Source organism: Bos javanicus, chromosome 16, assembly GCF_032452875.1.
Source record: "Bos javanicus breed banteng chromosome 16, ARS-OSU_banteng_1.0, whole genome shotgun sequence".
NCBI classification, from domain to species: Eukaryota; Metazoa; Chordata; class Mammalia; order Artiodactyla; family Bovidae; genus Bos; species Bos javanicus.
Genome location: NC_083883.1, coordinates 37,658,643 through 37,675,282, shown reverse-complemented (window position 1 = coordinate 37,675,282; position 16,640 = coordinate 37,658,643). Strand labels below are relative to the sequence as shown.

Sequence of the window (16,640 nt, the reverse complement as noted above, 5' to 3'; positions counted from 1 at the left end):
GTGAAGAAGGCTGAGCGCCGAAGAATTGATGCTTTTGAACTGTGGTGTTGGAGAAGACTCTTGAGAGTCTCTTGGACTGCAAGGAGATCCAGCCAGTTCATTCTGAAGGATATCAGCCCTGGGATTTCTTTGGAAGGAATGATGCCAAAGCTGAAACTCCAGTACTTGGGCCACCTCATGCGAAGAGTTGACTCATTGGAAAAGACTCTGATGCTGAGAGGGATTGGGGGCAGGAGGAGAAGGCGACGACAGAGGATGAGATGGCTGGATGGCATCACTGACTCGATGGATGTGAGTCTGAGTGAACTCCAGGAGTTGGTGATGGACAGGGAGGCCTGGCGTGCTGTGATTCACGGGATCACAAAGAGTTAGACACGACTGAGCGACTCAACTGAACTGAGTGAATTTGCTCTATGACAGAGGGAGCTCAACCTGGTGTTCTGTGACAACCTAGAGGGGTGGGATGGGTAGGGGATGAAAGGGAGGTTCAAGAGGGAGGGGACATAGTATACTTATGACTGATTCATGTTGTTGAATGGCAGAAACCAACACAACATTGTAAAGCAACTATCCTCCAATTAAACACATAGTGAAAAGAAATGTTAGCAGGGTGTTTGCTAGTCATAGACGTTGTCAGGTGGGGGGACATTTATTTCTTTGTACGTGATTCATGCTATGAATAAACAGAAGAATTTAGAATAATTTCCAAATCAATGATGAACTGACTGCATGGCATACACATGTTAAAGTTTAAGAGACCAGAAATCAAGGTGATAATATGTTTAATGCTACTTTTTAGAAAATTGTTATCTTTTATAAAATGTTAAGAAATAGAAGTGTTTTTAAACACTTATGTTTTCTTATGTGGGCATATTTAAAATCACAGTCTTAACTTTTTTCCCCCTCTAACCTTTTATTCGGAGAAGGCAATGGCACCCCACTCCAGTACTCTTGCCTGGAAAATCCATGGATGGAGGAGCCTGGAAGGCTGCAGTCCATGGGGTCGCTGGGAGTCGGACACGACTGAGTGACTTCACTTTCACTTTTCACTCTCATGCATTGGAGAAGGAAATGGCAACCCACTCCAGTGTTCTTGCCTGGAGAGTCCCAGGGACGGAAGAGCCTGGTGGGCTGCCGTCTCTGGGGTCTCACAGAGTTGGACATGACTGAAGTGACTTAGCAACCTTTTATTACTCTTTTTATAGATTGGGTACTAATTTTTATTTCCTTGGGGAAAACAGTAAACTTACATTGAATAAGTTTTTATTTATTTATATATTTTAATTGGAGGCTAATTATACAGAGTGAATTGGAGCCTTTTATACAGAGTGGTGGCTCAGAGGTTAAAGCATCTGCCCGGAATGCAGGAGACCCAAGTTTGATCCCTGGGTCGGGAAGATCTCCTGGAGAAGGCAATGGCAACCCACTCAAGAGTACTGTCCAGTACTCTTGCCTGGAGAATCCCATGGAGGGAGGAGCCTGGTAGGCTACAGTCCATGGGGTTGCAAAGAGTCGGACACAACTGAGCGACTTCACTATACAGAGTGAAGTAAGTCAGAAAGGAAAACACCAATACGGAATGTTAACACAAATATATGGAAATTAGAAAGACGGTAACAGTGACCCTATATGCGAGACAGCAAAAAAGACACATATAAAGAACAGACTTTCAGATTTTGTGGGAGAAGGCAAGGGTGGGATGATTTGAGAGAATAGTATTGTATAAGTTTTTAAGAGATTATTAGTACATTTGTTTTTATAATTTACTTTGAGCTAGGATTTTAATGGAAACCACCTCTGATTAAGTATTATAAGTAAAAACTGCTGAACTATTTTTATTTTTAAATGTATTTCCTTACAGAACATTAGCCCTGATTAAACCAGATGCAGTATCAAAAGCTGGAGAAATAATTGAAATAATAAACAAAGCTGGATTTACTCTAACCAAACTCAAAATGATGACGCTATCAAGGTAAATTTTTTGATCATTTTCAGTTATATAATGTCTGGTTCCTTTTTTTAAAAAAATTATCTTTCATGTTGTTGTTTAAAAACTTCCACAGAATGACAAAGAATAAATTAGTAACCTTATTAGAATGAGAAAATATAAGACAACAGGTAATCAGATGTGTAAATCATGATTGAACTCTAAGCAAGTAGGAATTGTCAGGTTATACTAATAACTATTAACTATTTATTAGACATTAATTCTTTATTTTCTTTCATAACCCCATCAGTGTTTCATATCTGTAATTTTTTATATAACACATTGTATAGAAATTATAGAAGAAATGAATATTAGATTATTCATATTTGACAAGGAACTCTTACTGTTGAGATTTCAAAAGTGATGTGTTTGGAAATGTTTTAGTTTGGAAATGTTTTCATTCCTCCCAACATATTATATGTGATTGGTAGACATACCTATTTACTGTTCTGAAAAGCAAGCCATTTTATTTGACCAGATACTTTCTAAGTTATTTAGTGAGAGTTAGACTTACTGTAAGGTAAGGGGATTAGTGTAGTTGTTAGGCAGGGCTGGACCCAGCAGTTTTGTTACTTACTCCAGTGATTTATGTTTGTTTGGTTAGGTGTCTTCTCACTGCTGTTCCTGGCTCTCTGTCCCATGGGACAGTTGCTTTTTTGTCTCTATGAGAACAGGGAAAATGGATAGCAGTAGAAATTCAATATTGAAAAGTCTGCTCCCTAGAAACGTTAACAAAACATGCTCAATTTTACCCCAAAAAAAGACAATTTGAAATTTTCCCCTATGTAAGATCTCTCAGCTTAAATATATTCTAGAAAGGCAGACATCTATTTCAGAGCTCAGAATCTAGACCCAGATTAGGTTGTGGCTCTGCACAACTTACTTCTGTTTCAGTTTCTTCATCTGCTAAATGGAGGTTATAATATCACCAATACTGTAAAGTTGTTATGAGGGTTATGTGAGCTTAATAAAAGTAAAATGCTTTGAAAAATTGTTGCACACAGTATGCGCATATAGGTGTTAGCTATTAGTGGTGGCAGTATAGTACTTACCAGTGCTGTCATTACTTAGTGGAAACAGAGGTCATGATCCTTATGAGCATAGTTAGATTTGTCCTGTTTCTGTTTGTATTGAAGATGCTAGCCCTTACAGCAGGCAGTGGGGCTGAATTCTGAGAGATGACTTTGAATAGTGTTAGTGACATTGAACTTTTTTATGTCTATATCAAACATTGGAGGTGTAATCTGGCATCAAATTTCCCACAATAAAGCTGCCCCAAAAAACTTAATAGCTGTTTAAATTGTTCATAGCACCTCATACATCTCTATTAATATTACTGTCAAGTCTTGGATTTTACCTAACTTAAAAGTTAATAAGTTAGTGTGTTACTCTCTCAGGGATGCTAGCAGAAGACATGAGACTTCTGAGCCAGGGACACAGGGCTTCATTAGGTTCAATTAGCAGCATGAACATCATGTTTCTCTTGGTTCCCATTGCCTTCATGTCCTGTGAGAATAATATGAGATGGGCCTGGGTGGATGTTGCACACACAGTTGATTGCATCACAGCTGAGGAGGGTTGAACTCAGGTTACCCACTGTTTCATTAGCAAGCTGTAAACAAGTCTGCTCTTTGTACTAAGGAGACATGACCTCATCCCTCAAAGTCACTCACTATAAACATAACTCTAAGAAATGGCTAGGATAAAGAGTAGTTGGGGCCTTGCATTCTTGGCGTACACAATAAGATGTGTTAGGAAGGCAAGAGACCCACAGAGAAGTGTCTCCCAAAGCTTAAATCTTCTCAAAACTTATTTGCTCAAACGTCGGCTCCTCCCTCATGACGGTATCTGAAAAGCAGCAGCTGGGTTCCATTTAACTGTACTTCTAGTTCTCAGATCAGGGCCTGATTCAAAGTAGACACTAAGTAAATATTCCATAAAATAATTAATAGATCATTGTGAGAATGTTATGAAAACACAAGAAAACATAACAAAACAAGAACAGAAAAGACTTCTGTAGGTGGTCATGCACTTGTTTCTCTCCATCTAAGCCTTTTAAGGGAGGAATTAAATACAAGTGATGAGAAAAAAATTCATGAACTCATTTTGGTTTCAGTGATAGATTTTGAATGGAAGTAACTGTGGAGTCAGGGACATGTTAGAAGAAAACAAAATACTTTCAGTAATTAATAGTTTTCATTAATGTTAAAGATGATTTTGTTTTCTTAGTAGTTCTGTAGAATTGGTCAGATTAGTAGTCTCGCTGCTAACTCTTCTAAAATACTCCCCACTTGAATTTTTCAGAGTTTTTACCTCATTTTAGAATGCAATACAGATTATCCATATCAGTTTTGTGAATTCTTCTGCTTACCCACTAGAGTTTTTATTTTTATTTTTCTGAAGTTGGTAATAGAAAGGTCATAAGCAATCAGAAATTTGGGTTCACATCTCCTCCTTATTCCTTTACTAAGTAGCATTTTGATCTGGATAAATTATGTAATCATGCTGAACTACATTATTTTTAAATGTAAAATGAAGATGATCATACCTATTTCAATATATTGTTGTGGGGAATAATAAAATTTAACATTGGCATATAATAGTCTCTAGAAGAATAAGTTTTCTTCCCCTTCTATGTCTTGGGTCAAATTTTCTTTTCTATACTTGCGTAGTATACTTTCATAATCTCTTCATGGCCAAAGAGAATATTTTAGTACATTTTGTTTGAATAAAAATATATCCTGATATATGAATTACTATATGAATTCATTATATGAATTTATTTTTTAATGGGCCCATAAGAGCTTAAAGCATCACATCAAGCCCCTGGTGGCTTGAAAAGAATCGGCCTGCAATGCAGGAGACCTGGGTTTGATCCCTTGGTTGGGAAGATCCCGTGGAGAAGGCAATGACTACCTACTCCAGTATTCTTGACTGGAGAATTCCATGGATAAAGAAGCCTGGTGGGCTACAGTCCATGGGTTCGCAGAGTCGGACATGGTTGATCAACTAACATATAAAATCTTAATGCATTGCATACTAAATTGTCAAGCCTGAAAGTTTAATCCTTTGTTAGAGGATACTTTGCTATTTTAAAAAATTGATGTTGACATATGTTTGTCACATACTATGAACTGTTTCAAGCCTTTGAGAAAACTGTATGCGTTTGAGACACTTGATTTGATTAGCTGAAAAGTCTAAATAACTTTTTCAATATGTGTAAAATTCCATTATCCTATTTATTTTCTCCATGGTCGTGGGACTATAAACTTAAAAAGTAAATCCTGATTGCCACTGATAAATTCAGATTTCTGAATATATCTATATTATCCCTTTTTGGGGGGATGTAAGTTCAAGCATTAGTTTTTAATACAGTAATAACTAGTAAGAGTACATTGATGTGCATAATTTGTAAAGCAGTCTTTAAAAGCACAAGTCCATAGCCTTTCTTTTGGAGCAATCTATATAAGAAAGAAAATTTTGACTATTTAGCCTAAGCTCTCAAGTTAAAGCCTATAGAAGAAAGTAAAAACTTTTGAATTTTGTAAATATCTTTGCAATAATTAATATTTTTCTTTTCATTGATAAAGATTACATATTTTTTGATGTTCAACTTACGTGAACTTTAAAAAACAGTAATTCTTATTGGTCATATGTTAAACGTTGTTTTTAGAATGATAAAGATGCTAGTGAAAAGGAAGATAGTAGACTTGAACATGAACAGTAAATATTGCCTCTTTTATTCATTTTAATTTTATATCCTAACAAAGATATGCATACTAGCAAAAATTTGAAAAGAGGGGGCATTTGAGCAGAATATTTGGTGAAAAGTCCTTAATTCTCATAAGGATCAAATAGAGAATTTCACTATTTTATTAATATAAGTTAATTTCCTTACATAATTGTTAACTTTTGTCATTTTGATTATTTTATAGGAAAGAAGCAACAGATTTTCATATAGACCATCAGTCAAGGCCCTTTTTAAAGTAGGTACTGAATTCAAGGCTCATGTTGTATAATGGAGGATATTGTGGAAAACTAAAGAGTTATAATTTCACAATTCAGAAATCTGTTACCTGAGAATAATTTGTCAAAAAGTCCTTAGCAGGGACTTCCCGGTGGTGCAGTGGCTAAGACTCCGCAGTCCCAATGCAGGGGGCCCAGGTTCAGTCCCTGGCCAGGGAACTAGATCCCATATGCCACAACTAGAGTTCACATGCCTCAGCTAAAGATCCTGCATGTCACTGCTAAGACCCAGTGGGGCAAATAAATAAAATAAAAATATCTTAAAAAAAGTCCTTGGCAACATCTTACAACTGCAGAGAGCTTTTTTTCTAAGAATTGGTATGTTTTTCCCCCTCTCCTTTTACTAGGTGAAAATTCTTTTTTAAATAAATATGCTAAACGTTAATCAGAAGCAAATGGCATGAACTGCTTAAATTATGAGGAGCATAGCTTTCTTTTTAGATTTCAGTAGAATAAAAAGAGTAATAATTACATTTATGTTGAGTATCTATTTGTGTTTTAAACTATTAATGGTATTCTCAGTGTATGTAAAACATTGTTCGTAGAACCCTTGTGTTAAATAAATTGTTTGATACACATTTTGCTGTTTGAAATATATCAACAACTATGTTAGAAAGTGAATCTATATTCTAAATATTTGGGTTGTATTTAAAGTTAAGTGAATATGGTGTACCTCATTACTGTTGACAAAGGAGAAGTGCTTACTTTTCTAATAATGAAGGATTAGCCAAGCTATGGAAAACATTCTAGTTGGTGTCCTGTACATAATAGTGTTTTATTCAAGTTTTACATAAGAAAATCATTATGTTATAGGTTATTTTAAACAAAGCATTATCAAAATATTCCCAAACCTTGTGTAGAATAGGCATCCATAATTCTCTTGGAAATTATTCTTCATTATAGTCTTTGTATATATTTGTATTATTACAGCTTCTAGTTTAATGTCTTGTATGTCACTTGACCAACTCAGTGCTTAGTGACTGAAAATTCATTGTCATTCTTTGAATTCTAATAAATCTACACAGAAATTATTGGATTCTTACTACAAATATATTCCAAGACATCACTCATCACTTTGTCTATTGAGATTTTATTTGACTACCATGTTAAATATGTTAAAATAAGAAGATTCTTCTGTACCTTTCAGAACAATGCAAAAAGCAATATAGATCAACAATATGCATTTTAAATCAATGAAATAGTCTTAGTTCACTGAAATATTGATGCTTCTGCTAACAGTAATTGGTTTGACAATAGTGATTTGTAGTGACTCAGGCTACTGCAGCACACTCAGTTTATAAAAACTTTACCTTATCCATGTAAAATTCACTATGTCCAATAGTTCTGAGACAATAATATTCATATTTATAGCTATGTGATTAAATACTCACATGGTAATATTTCTTTGTTAAGAGAGATGCCTTGGTTAATACAGAAATGAAGCAAATCAATCTTTCACCTGTTTCACAGTGAGCTGATCCAGTTTATTACAAGTGGACCTATAATTGCCATGGAGATTTTACGAGATGATGCTGTATGTGAATGGAAGAGACTTCTTGGACCTGCGAACTCTGGACTGGCACGTGCAGATGCTCCTGAAAGCATTAGAGCCCTCTTTGGAACAGATGGCATAAAGAATGCAGCTCATGGCCCTGATTCTTTCGCTTGTGCTGCCAGAGTAAGGTGTTTTTAAACTATTTTAATTTGTTTTGGTTTTGCTAAATGTTTGATGTCAGAGTAAAGCATTTTGTCACAGCTGACTTAAGGTAGATTTATGCAGCTGATCTAATAGTAGAAGAAACCTTTGACCTTTTGCTTGTAATTAAACAGACATGAGTTTGAGCAAGCTCTGGGAGTTGGTGATGGATAGGGAAGCTTGGTGTGCTGCAGTCCATGGGGTCGCAAAGAGTGGGACAAGACTGAGTGACCAAATTGAAACAGTGTTTCAATGATATGTGTCCTTTGAGAACTGGCAACCTGGTCATCCTCTGAATAAGTTTCTCCAGTTAAAATACTTGTTGTCTTGTTTTGTTCCAAAGACTTAAATCACTGAGGCTTATCAGTAAATGAATTATTCCTGTAAGAATACCACTTTATGGAAAGTGAATATTCAAAAAGACATATTCTTTCTTTGACTCAGACTTGACACCATATTTTCAAGCTCAACATCCTTCTTTTTTCTACATGTAGCTAGTGTTTATGAAAGTTTTTCTATTAATAATTCTCATTTTAAATTTATATAAATAAGGTATTACTCCACTGGGTTTATACTGATGTTGAATTAATGAAATGCAAGTTAACTCTTAGCATTCTGAGAAGTTTCTCAGCTAATTTAAGATGGTTTTTAGTCTGGTCATATACAAAGTGGAATAATACTAGCAAGTTTTATGATATGAAAGTGAAAGTGTTAGTTGCTCAGTCATGTCTGACTCTTTGCAACCCCATGGTCAGTAGCCGCCAGGCTCCTCTATCCATGGGATTCTCCAGGCAAGAATACTGGAATGGGTTGCCATTTCCTTCTCCAGGGGATCTCCCCAACCCAGGGACTGAACCCTCTTCTCCTGCATTGTAGGTGGATTCTTTTAGTGCCGAGCCACTGAGGAAGCCCTTAAGTTTTGATGGCTGTGGAATATTCTCCTGCATGGATAAAGCATTTTTACTTCAGCATTTCCTTACCTTTGGATGTTTTGTTAGGTTCTAATTCTTTTCATGTTTGTAATAAGGGCGCACTGATCATGTGACTTCATATTTCATCAATATCTTGGTTTATTTTCTGAGAACAGATTTCATATTTGACATTAGAATATGTAGATTTCGGTAATTTTTTTTAAATGTCTTAAATTGAGTCCTTTACAAAAACGATATTTAAAATGACTGTGTGAAATTTTCAGAGACACCTGTAACTGGCAACCATTTATTAATGTATTTTATCATGATGATTAAGGATATGGGTATAGATTAGTCAAATGTTTTAGGAGATTTCACATGGAGTCTTATCAGGGTGAAATTTATGAAATGATATAAGTATATACTTAACAATTTGTATAAAATACAGTACAAAAAACTGTATACTTAAAGCTGATCAAATTGAGTCTGAGTTTTATTTTTTGGGAAAGTTACATATCTTTGTCCTTCCCTGCTAGGTCATTTAGAGACATATAAAAGACTTAAAGTAATAGCAAAGAACCTCAGAAAGAGGAAAGCTTTATGCAGAATGTTTAAAGCAGCTGAAATCACAAATGAATATGAATTCTTTTGTTTGACATTATCAGTATATTTGTTGTTTGAAGTCTCTAAATTACTTGCCATATAACCATGATCTAGTAACAGGGTTCTTGCAAATATTAGCTGAATTAATAGGTGAGACAGATATGGCAGTCAGCCCAAGGAGAAAGAGAAAGCAAAGGCATAGAATCTCACTTTCACCAAGATATATTTAAGTGGCAATCTTTATATTTTTGCCTTAAATACATATTTATTCATATATAAATGAGTACTTGAAAAACTTGGGTTTTTATTTTTTTAAACTGAGCAAAAAAGAGGTTGGGACAAAAATAATTCGTCAAATAATTGGTTAAACTAGAGTTGGAACATTCTAGCATTGCTTTTTACATCTGAAAGAGAAGTGATATTATAGAAAAAGTTCAGGACTTTGGAGTTAGTATGACTAGATTTTGAAACATGACTTTGCCATGTATTAACTCGTAAGGGCTTGTTCCTTAAGCCTTCTGAATGTCTTTTTTTCTCATTTGTTCAGGGTAGATAAATAAAAATTCTTCATATGTTAAATAAACTGCTTCTGAATTTCAATCATTCCAAAATGTTTATTGAGAAGCTATTGTGAACAAGGCAAAGTCCTGCTTCTCATGGAGCTTACAGCTCTTCTAATGTCAGATAATAAATAAACAGATCTATAACTCTGATGTCTACTGATAAGTGCTCTGAGGCAAATAAACCAGGAGAAGGCCACAGAAAAAGACCAGAGTCAGAAGGATCATATGTGGAGTGGAGGTGTGGAATACTATTTTAAAAAAAAATTATTTTAGTTTTGGCTGTGTCCGGTCTTAGCTGAGGTGTGCGGGATATTTTGTTAAAGTGCCCAGGCTTTCTAGCTGTGGCAGGAGACCCAGCAGTGGCAGCGCACAGGCGTAGTTGCCCCTTAGCACGTGAGATCTTGGTTCCCCGACCAGGGATCAAACGCACATCCCCCTGCGTTGGAAGGTAGATTCTTAACCACTGGACCACCAGGGAAGTCTCTAGAATGCTGTTAAATCTAGTATATTCAGAAAGTCCTTACAGTCTCTGGTTTGAGCAGAGATCAGAAGGAAATGAAGGAGAAAGCCATGCAAATGTCCGGGGGAAAGTGTTCCGGGAAGAAAGGGAACAATACATGTAAAGATTCTGAGGTAGGATATTTGCTGTGTTCAAGGAACAGTGAGGAGGTGAGGCCAGTGATGCTGGGGCAGAAATAGCTTCATGGAAATAGGTTGAAGATTAGGTCAGGTGTAGCAAGGGACCAGGTCACATAAGGCCTTGTAGGACATCTGGGACTTTGAAATTTATTGGGAATAAGACAGGAGATGTTGGAGGGCACTGTGCAGAGGAGTGACACGATTTTTCTAAGTTTCATTTTTACTACTGTTAATAATGGACCAGTTAGGGTGGAGGGACGTGTGTTGTGGGAAAAGTTGGAATGGGAGGTCAGTCAGGTGGTTAGTGAAGTTGTTAAAAGGGAGAGTTGGTTGGCATGTGGCATGGACCAGAGTGATAGATGTGGAGGTAGTGGATGGATTCTGGATATATTTTGAAGGGTTTCCTGATATATGGGACAGGTGGAGAAGAATCAGGAATTGCTAGTTTCTTGTTGTTGTTTATTTTTGGCTTGTGCAATTGAAGTATAAGGAAAAAGGTGGGATTGAACAGATTAATGGGAGACAGTGGAAATGAGAAGTTCTGTTTTGGATGTTTTAAATCTGAAATGTCAATATGGATGTGTAGTTTAGGGCAGAAGTTGAGCTGGAGGTTAAAGTGTAGGGAACCATCAGAATACAGAGAGCGTTGAAAGCCATGGGACTCAAGGACCTCAGCAAGACAGTGGCAATAGAATAGTGACAATAGATAGTACTAGACCCCTCATGAGCACTTAGGGGTCTGCTAGATAGGAGAAAATCATTAAAGGAGACTGAGAAGAAGTGACTAATGAGGTGGGGAGAAACCAAGTAATGAAAGCATTCCAGGATGAAGGGATCAATTGTGTCAAATGCTGTTGGGTCAGGTAAGGTGAGGTCTGAGAATTAACCAGGGTACATGGCAACGTGGAGGTGGCTGGGGATTTTCATGAGTAAACTTCCACAGAGTGAAAGCCTAATTAGTTGTAAGTTTAAGAGGGAATGGAAGAGAAGACAGAATGAAGACATCTTTCTTGAGAAGTTTTGTTGCAAAGGAAGAAGAGAAGAGGAGCTGTAGAAGGGCCCTGTCCTTACAGTTTGCAGTCCTCTACCATAGCTTCTTGTCACACTGGGTTTACTTCATTCATTCATTCACTACCTACCAAGACCCTGTAGGTATTGGAGTTTTCACCTGTACCATAGGTATTTTCACCTGTACCATACATATTCTCTGAGAATATGTTATCAAAGCATCTAGTACAGCTCTGCAAGCAGTACTTGGTGATACTCATCAAGAAGAGTAATAAGCAAAGGCATTAATACAATAGAAAGATACTTGTCTAAGGAATGGAACATTTTAATTCTAAAGAGTCATTAATGCTGGAATCACTCAAGTATATATGCTACTATTTGAACAGTTCCTCAGATTGTTTTTTTGTTTTTCTGGCCGCACCGTAAGGCATTTTATATCTTAGCTCCTCAGTGAGCAATCAGACCTGCACCCCTGCACTGGGAGTGCAGTCTTAACCTCTGGACCACCAGGGAGGTCCCCCAAGTGGTTGTTTTAAACTGCATACCAGTGTGGTACCGTAACACATCCTATTATCTTTCAATTTTTAAATTTAGTGAAAGTGAGTATTTACTTTGAGCTCTTTGTTTTAGAGGCTGAAGCACCTACAAGGCTATGCAAGTTAGTTATTTTGGGGGGCAATTACCAAAATAACCACAACCTTGGAGAAGTATAGGGTACTGATGATTGGCAGCATCAGTAAAGGCCTCCTGGAGGAAGTGATCTTTGAAGTGATCCTTTACACATTAGCATGGTTCTTTGAGGACAGCTGGCTTTATAGCAAATGGTGGAGATAATAGTAGTAAAAGCTTAGTGGCAGAGAAGCGCACGTCTGAAAAAATGGTTAGTGTGGCCATCTTCATGGCCAATTCAAATTGCTGGGTTGTCCTTTTAATGAATTATGTGCAAAGCAAATAGCACAACATGTATCTGGCTATAAAATAAGGTTCATGTGATTTGACTTTCAACTAGTACTATTTATATACATATATAGTAAATTAATTTTAACTAACTGTAGCTCTGATTCTTGAATACTCATCTGTTTCTGTAAAGATTTCCTAATTTTTAACGGCATTTTAGACATTTTAATGAAAAGCTTTGAATTGAACCTGTGTCTCATAAACTGATACTTTGGATAAAATAGGAAACCTTATATTGATTACATCCAATATTCAAAATGTTAAGACATTCTCAGTTTTATTCCTGGGACAGAATAGTACATATTGTCATTGCTTTAATACTTCTTTATATGTTCTTTTTTAAGACTTAGAACAAGGTTCAGTTCATCAGTTAGTCTTTGTAAAAATTTTTAGGAAATTCAGGAAAGAATTTATATTGTGAAACTTTAAAAGTGATTGCTTTGTTCTTCCCTTCTCATATAATTAGCTTAGGAGTAAAAGAGATTGTATTTGGGTAGGACCCTATGGGGCCTCCCTGGGACAGTCACTTCCCCTATACCCTCTACTTTAGCTCCTCTCTGAGGTACCCAGATAGTAGTCTCTGATGCACATTTCCTGAGTTGTTTTACAGATGTATAACAAAATTACATGTGCCAAAGTCATTTCTCTGTGTCTTTAGGAAATGGAGTTATTTTTTCCTTCCAGTGGAGTGTGTGGGCCAGCAAACACTGCTAAATTTACTAATTGTACTACTTGTTGCATTGTTAAGCCCCATGCTGTCAGCGAAGGTAAGTACTGTGTTAAATACAATATAGCCAATACATTCTGCTAATAGCTGAATTTGTTAATATTTGTTTTCTTGATATAGGTTATATGTTGAAATTAAAATATAGTTTTAATATTTCCATTCACTTTTTTGAAGGCACATGAATAAAAGTCATGTAATATGAGGGCAAAATCTGAGTTTACATTTGTCTTTCTCTTTGTGCATTTCTAAAAGGTGTTCCTTGGGTTCCTGCTCATGCTTATCCTATTACTGATCTTGATTCCCTGACTTTTAATCTGCTTTCTCTTCTCCCAGCCACATACTGTGATTAACTGAATTCACTTAAACAGCACTTCTAATTTAAAGCAATGTCTATCAGATCTGCAGTATGCCCTTCCTGAGAAAGCTAGAAACTTCTTTTGGTTCTGAGTATCTGAAACAGTTCTTTCATATGTGTGTGTTTGTGTGTATGTGTGTGAAAGAGTTTGCAATTTTTTTTTCCTTTATTTTTCTTCATGTGTTTGTTTTAGTTGTTCAATGTGTTTTTGTCAGCCATCCCAAATCCTTTTGGAAATGAGATGGGGTATAATTTAAAAGGTCATCTTTAAAAAACTGCAATATACTAAATAATAGATGTTTAAATAAATACTAAGTAGATACTATTTATTTGTACTAAATAAATAATAGATGAATGAATGGATTTAAAAAATTTTTGTATTCTAAGTATTATATGGGTTTAAATCATTTTTATTTTTTAAAGATTTAAACTATTTCGTATACTCATATTTGATACATGAAAGTAGAGGCATATGAGTTCAAATAAAAAATTTTTGTTGAATCTAATGAGATGGCAGAATATTTTATTTAAACTTTGATATATGAAGGCATTTTTTATTTATAAATTTCAATTTTAGGGATTTTTAAACCATTGTGAAATGCATAACTAACCCAATTCAGCTTAAGCTGTGACTATATATATATATATATATAGTTTCAGGTCTCATGTTGAGTTTATTATTAGATTTACTTGGCCCCCTTCCACTGGCTGGTTTATGTTTCTTTTTCTATAATGATCCGATTTCCTGGTGCGTTTAATTTTACCTGTGGTCTCTAAGAAGAGATTTTTTAAAAAAAGGAGTTGTTAAGAGAGCAGCTGAAATGGAATAACAGAATATTATCTTTTGTTGACTGTCCACTGCCCCAAAGAAGGCCAAAAAGGCTTGTTGATTAAGCAAAACTGAGTTTATTGCTTACTACAGTAAGGAGATCACACTTAGTGGACCTTACAATGGAGAGGTCATGGGCAGATAGTGTAGAATTTCAGGTGTGACCCTGAGAGATTTAGGATAGGTCTGTCAGTGCAGTGATATGATTGAAATGGGGTAAAATTTGTGATATAATAGTTTAGAATTAGTAGAAACATTGAGGCAAGAATCTTAACCAAGTCTTAAAAGTATACAACTGTTTGAGTTATTTGCCCTATTGAAGGAATATTGTGAAAAAGAAACAGTTTGAATAGTCTGTTGTTGAGATAACTGGACTTTTGGGAGGTTCTTGAGCTAAACAGTGAAGTTATTTACTGATTTACAGTTTTATCTTTGTAGGCAGTAATTTCTTGGCACAAATGATAAAGTCATGTGGATGTAGGCGGCCTTGGTTCTTAGTATTCTAGTTAATCTATATGGATGCAGTGATTCACTTCTAACTTATAAAAGAACTAGAGAAAAAAAGCTTAATTTGTGGAACAAATGGTGGAAATTTGGGGTATTGTAGTCTTTTTACCTAAGTAGATTGAAATATATTTTGTTATTTGGGACTTAGGATTTAAAAGGGAAGAAAAACAAGGTGAATTTTCTTGTTTTGTTTTCTAATTTATAAATTATGCAATGTGTTTGTCTTGATGTCCTTAGTATTATTTACATATAGTTAGTTTAATGCCATCGATAAAATAAATTATTTTTACTCTGAAATCAGGCTGTGTAGATTTGTATTCTGGCTCTGCTACTTACTAGCCATGGGAATACTGGATAAATTACTTAACCTCTTTGTACCTTGTTTTTTCATCTATAAAATGGGAATAATAGTATCCCTTCTTCACAAGGTAGTGGTAAGGTTTAAGTGCACTTAATGTAATGGTTACATGACTAAATGATTAATTAAGTGATTAAATGTAGAGATTAATGTCCTAAACAGTGCCCAGAACTTAAAGTGCTGTATGTGTTAGGCATTATTACTATTATGCTGCTGCTGCTGCTAAGTCGCTTCAGTCGTGTCGGACTCTGTACGACCCCATAGACGGCAGCCCACCAGGCTTCCCCATCCCTGGGATTCTCCAGGCAAGAACACTGGAGTGGGTTGCCATTTCCTTCTCCAAAGCATGAAAGTGAAAAGTGAAAGCTAAGTCGTTCAGTCGTGTCCGATTCTTCGTGACCCCACGGACTACAGCCTACCAGGCTCCTCTGTCCATGGGAGTTTCCAGGCAAGAGTACTAGAGTGGGGTGCCATTATTACTATTATGATTACTACTATATTCCTACTACCACTACTACTGTTACTATCTTTTACTTTTTAAGTAAAGGTGAATGACACCTTAGAGACAAAACAATAGTTTAAAATACTAACAAAATCCAACATCCGTCATCCCCAGAAAGAAAATCCCTTTATTGTTTGAGGAACAAAATACTTTATTTTTTTAAAGTCTAAACTTAAGCCCATAAAGTAGGATTAGTGCTTCCATCTAGTTGTTTTGGCAGCTATCAGCAATTACCTATTCCGATTGTCCATTACTGTTGGTATTGGGCAGGAGATGTTAACCAAATATGGGAGAGCTGCTTTTGCACTTGAAATGGTCAAGACATTAGGCTTTTTGATATATTAGAACCCTGAAGTTTTGTTGGAAATTTTCCTTTCTTTTAACAGATTACTGCATTAAACAATTTGCTGCATTTTTCATAACATTGTCCTCTCTGATTGTATGTTCCTCCTCAGTAAAATAAGTTAGGATAGTTTAAGAACAGAATAGACATTATTCTGTGAAACTGTGTAGAAAATTCTTATGAAAGAAAAGTATATTGTGTAGCTCACTGTTGTGTTTTGGCTCTAAAAACTAACTTACTACCTAACAAGCGCCCCCCTGAATTTCGGCTGATTGAATTTGGTTAAGTTCCCAGCTTTTTGTGTGTTGGATTTCCTTCAAGTAATTCAGCATCTGGAATACTATGGAAGAGGCATGACAGTTTTTGGTATAGAGAGACTGGATTTACATATGATTTCACTTATATGAGGAATATAAAAAATGAACAACAAATGAACAAACAAAGCAGATACAGGCTCACAGAGTCCAAGAATAAGCTGGTGGTTGCCAGAGGGAGAGGGGTTTGGGGAGGTGGACAAAATAGGTGAAGGGGATTAAAAGGTACACATTTATAAAATAAATAGGTCAGGAGGATGTAATGCACACATCGACGAGTCAGTAACCCTGTAACAGCTTTGCATGGTGACGGAT

The 16,640-nt window shown here is 35.9% G+C and overlaps 1 protein-coding gene across 1 annotated transcript in view; it reads left to right on the top strand.

The window, feature by feature from the left end:
* The window catches only part of NME7 (NME/NM23 family member 7), a 248,398-nt gene that overhangs the window by 57,190 nt on the left and 174,568 nt on the right, over nucleotides 1–16,640 (top strand). The window contains exons 4-7 of the mRNA XM_061382555.1: nucleotides 1,862–1,972; nucleotides 5,923–5,973; nucleotides 7,484–7,691; nucleotides 13,049–13,157. Coding sequence (XP_061238539.1) covers nucleotides 1,862–1,972; nucleotides 5,923–5,973; nucleotides 7,484–7,691; nucleotides 13,049–13,157 — 479 coding nt within the window. The remainder of the gene's footprint in view (nucleotides 1–1,861; nucleotides 1,973–5,922; nucleotides 5,974–7,483; nucleotides 7,692–13,048; nucleotides 13,158–16,640) is intronic.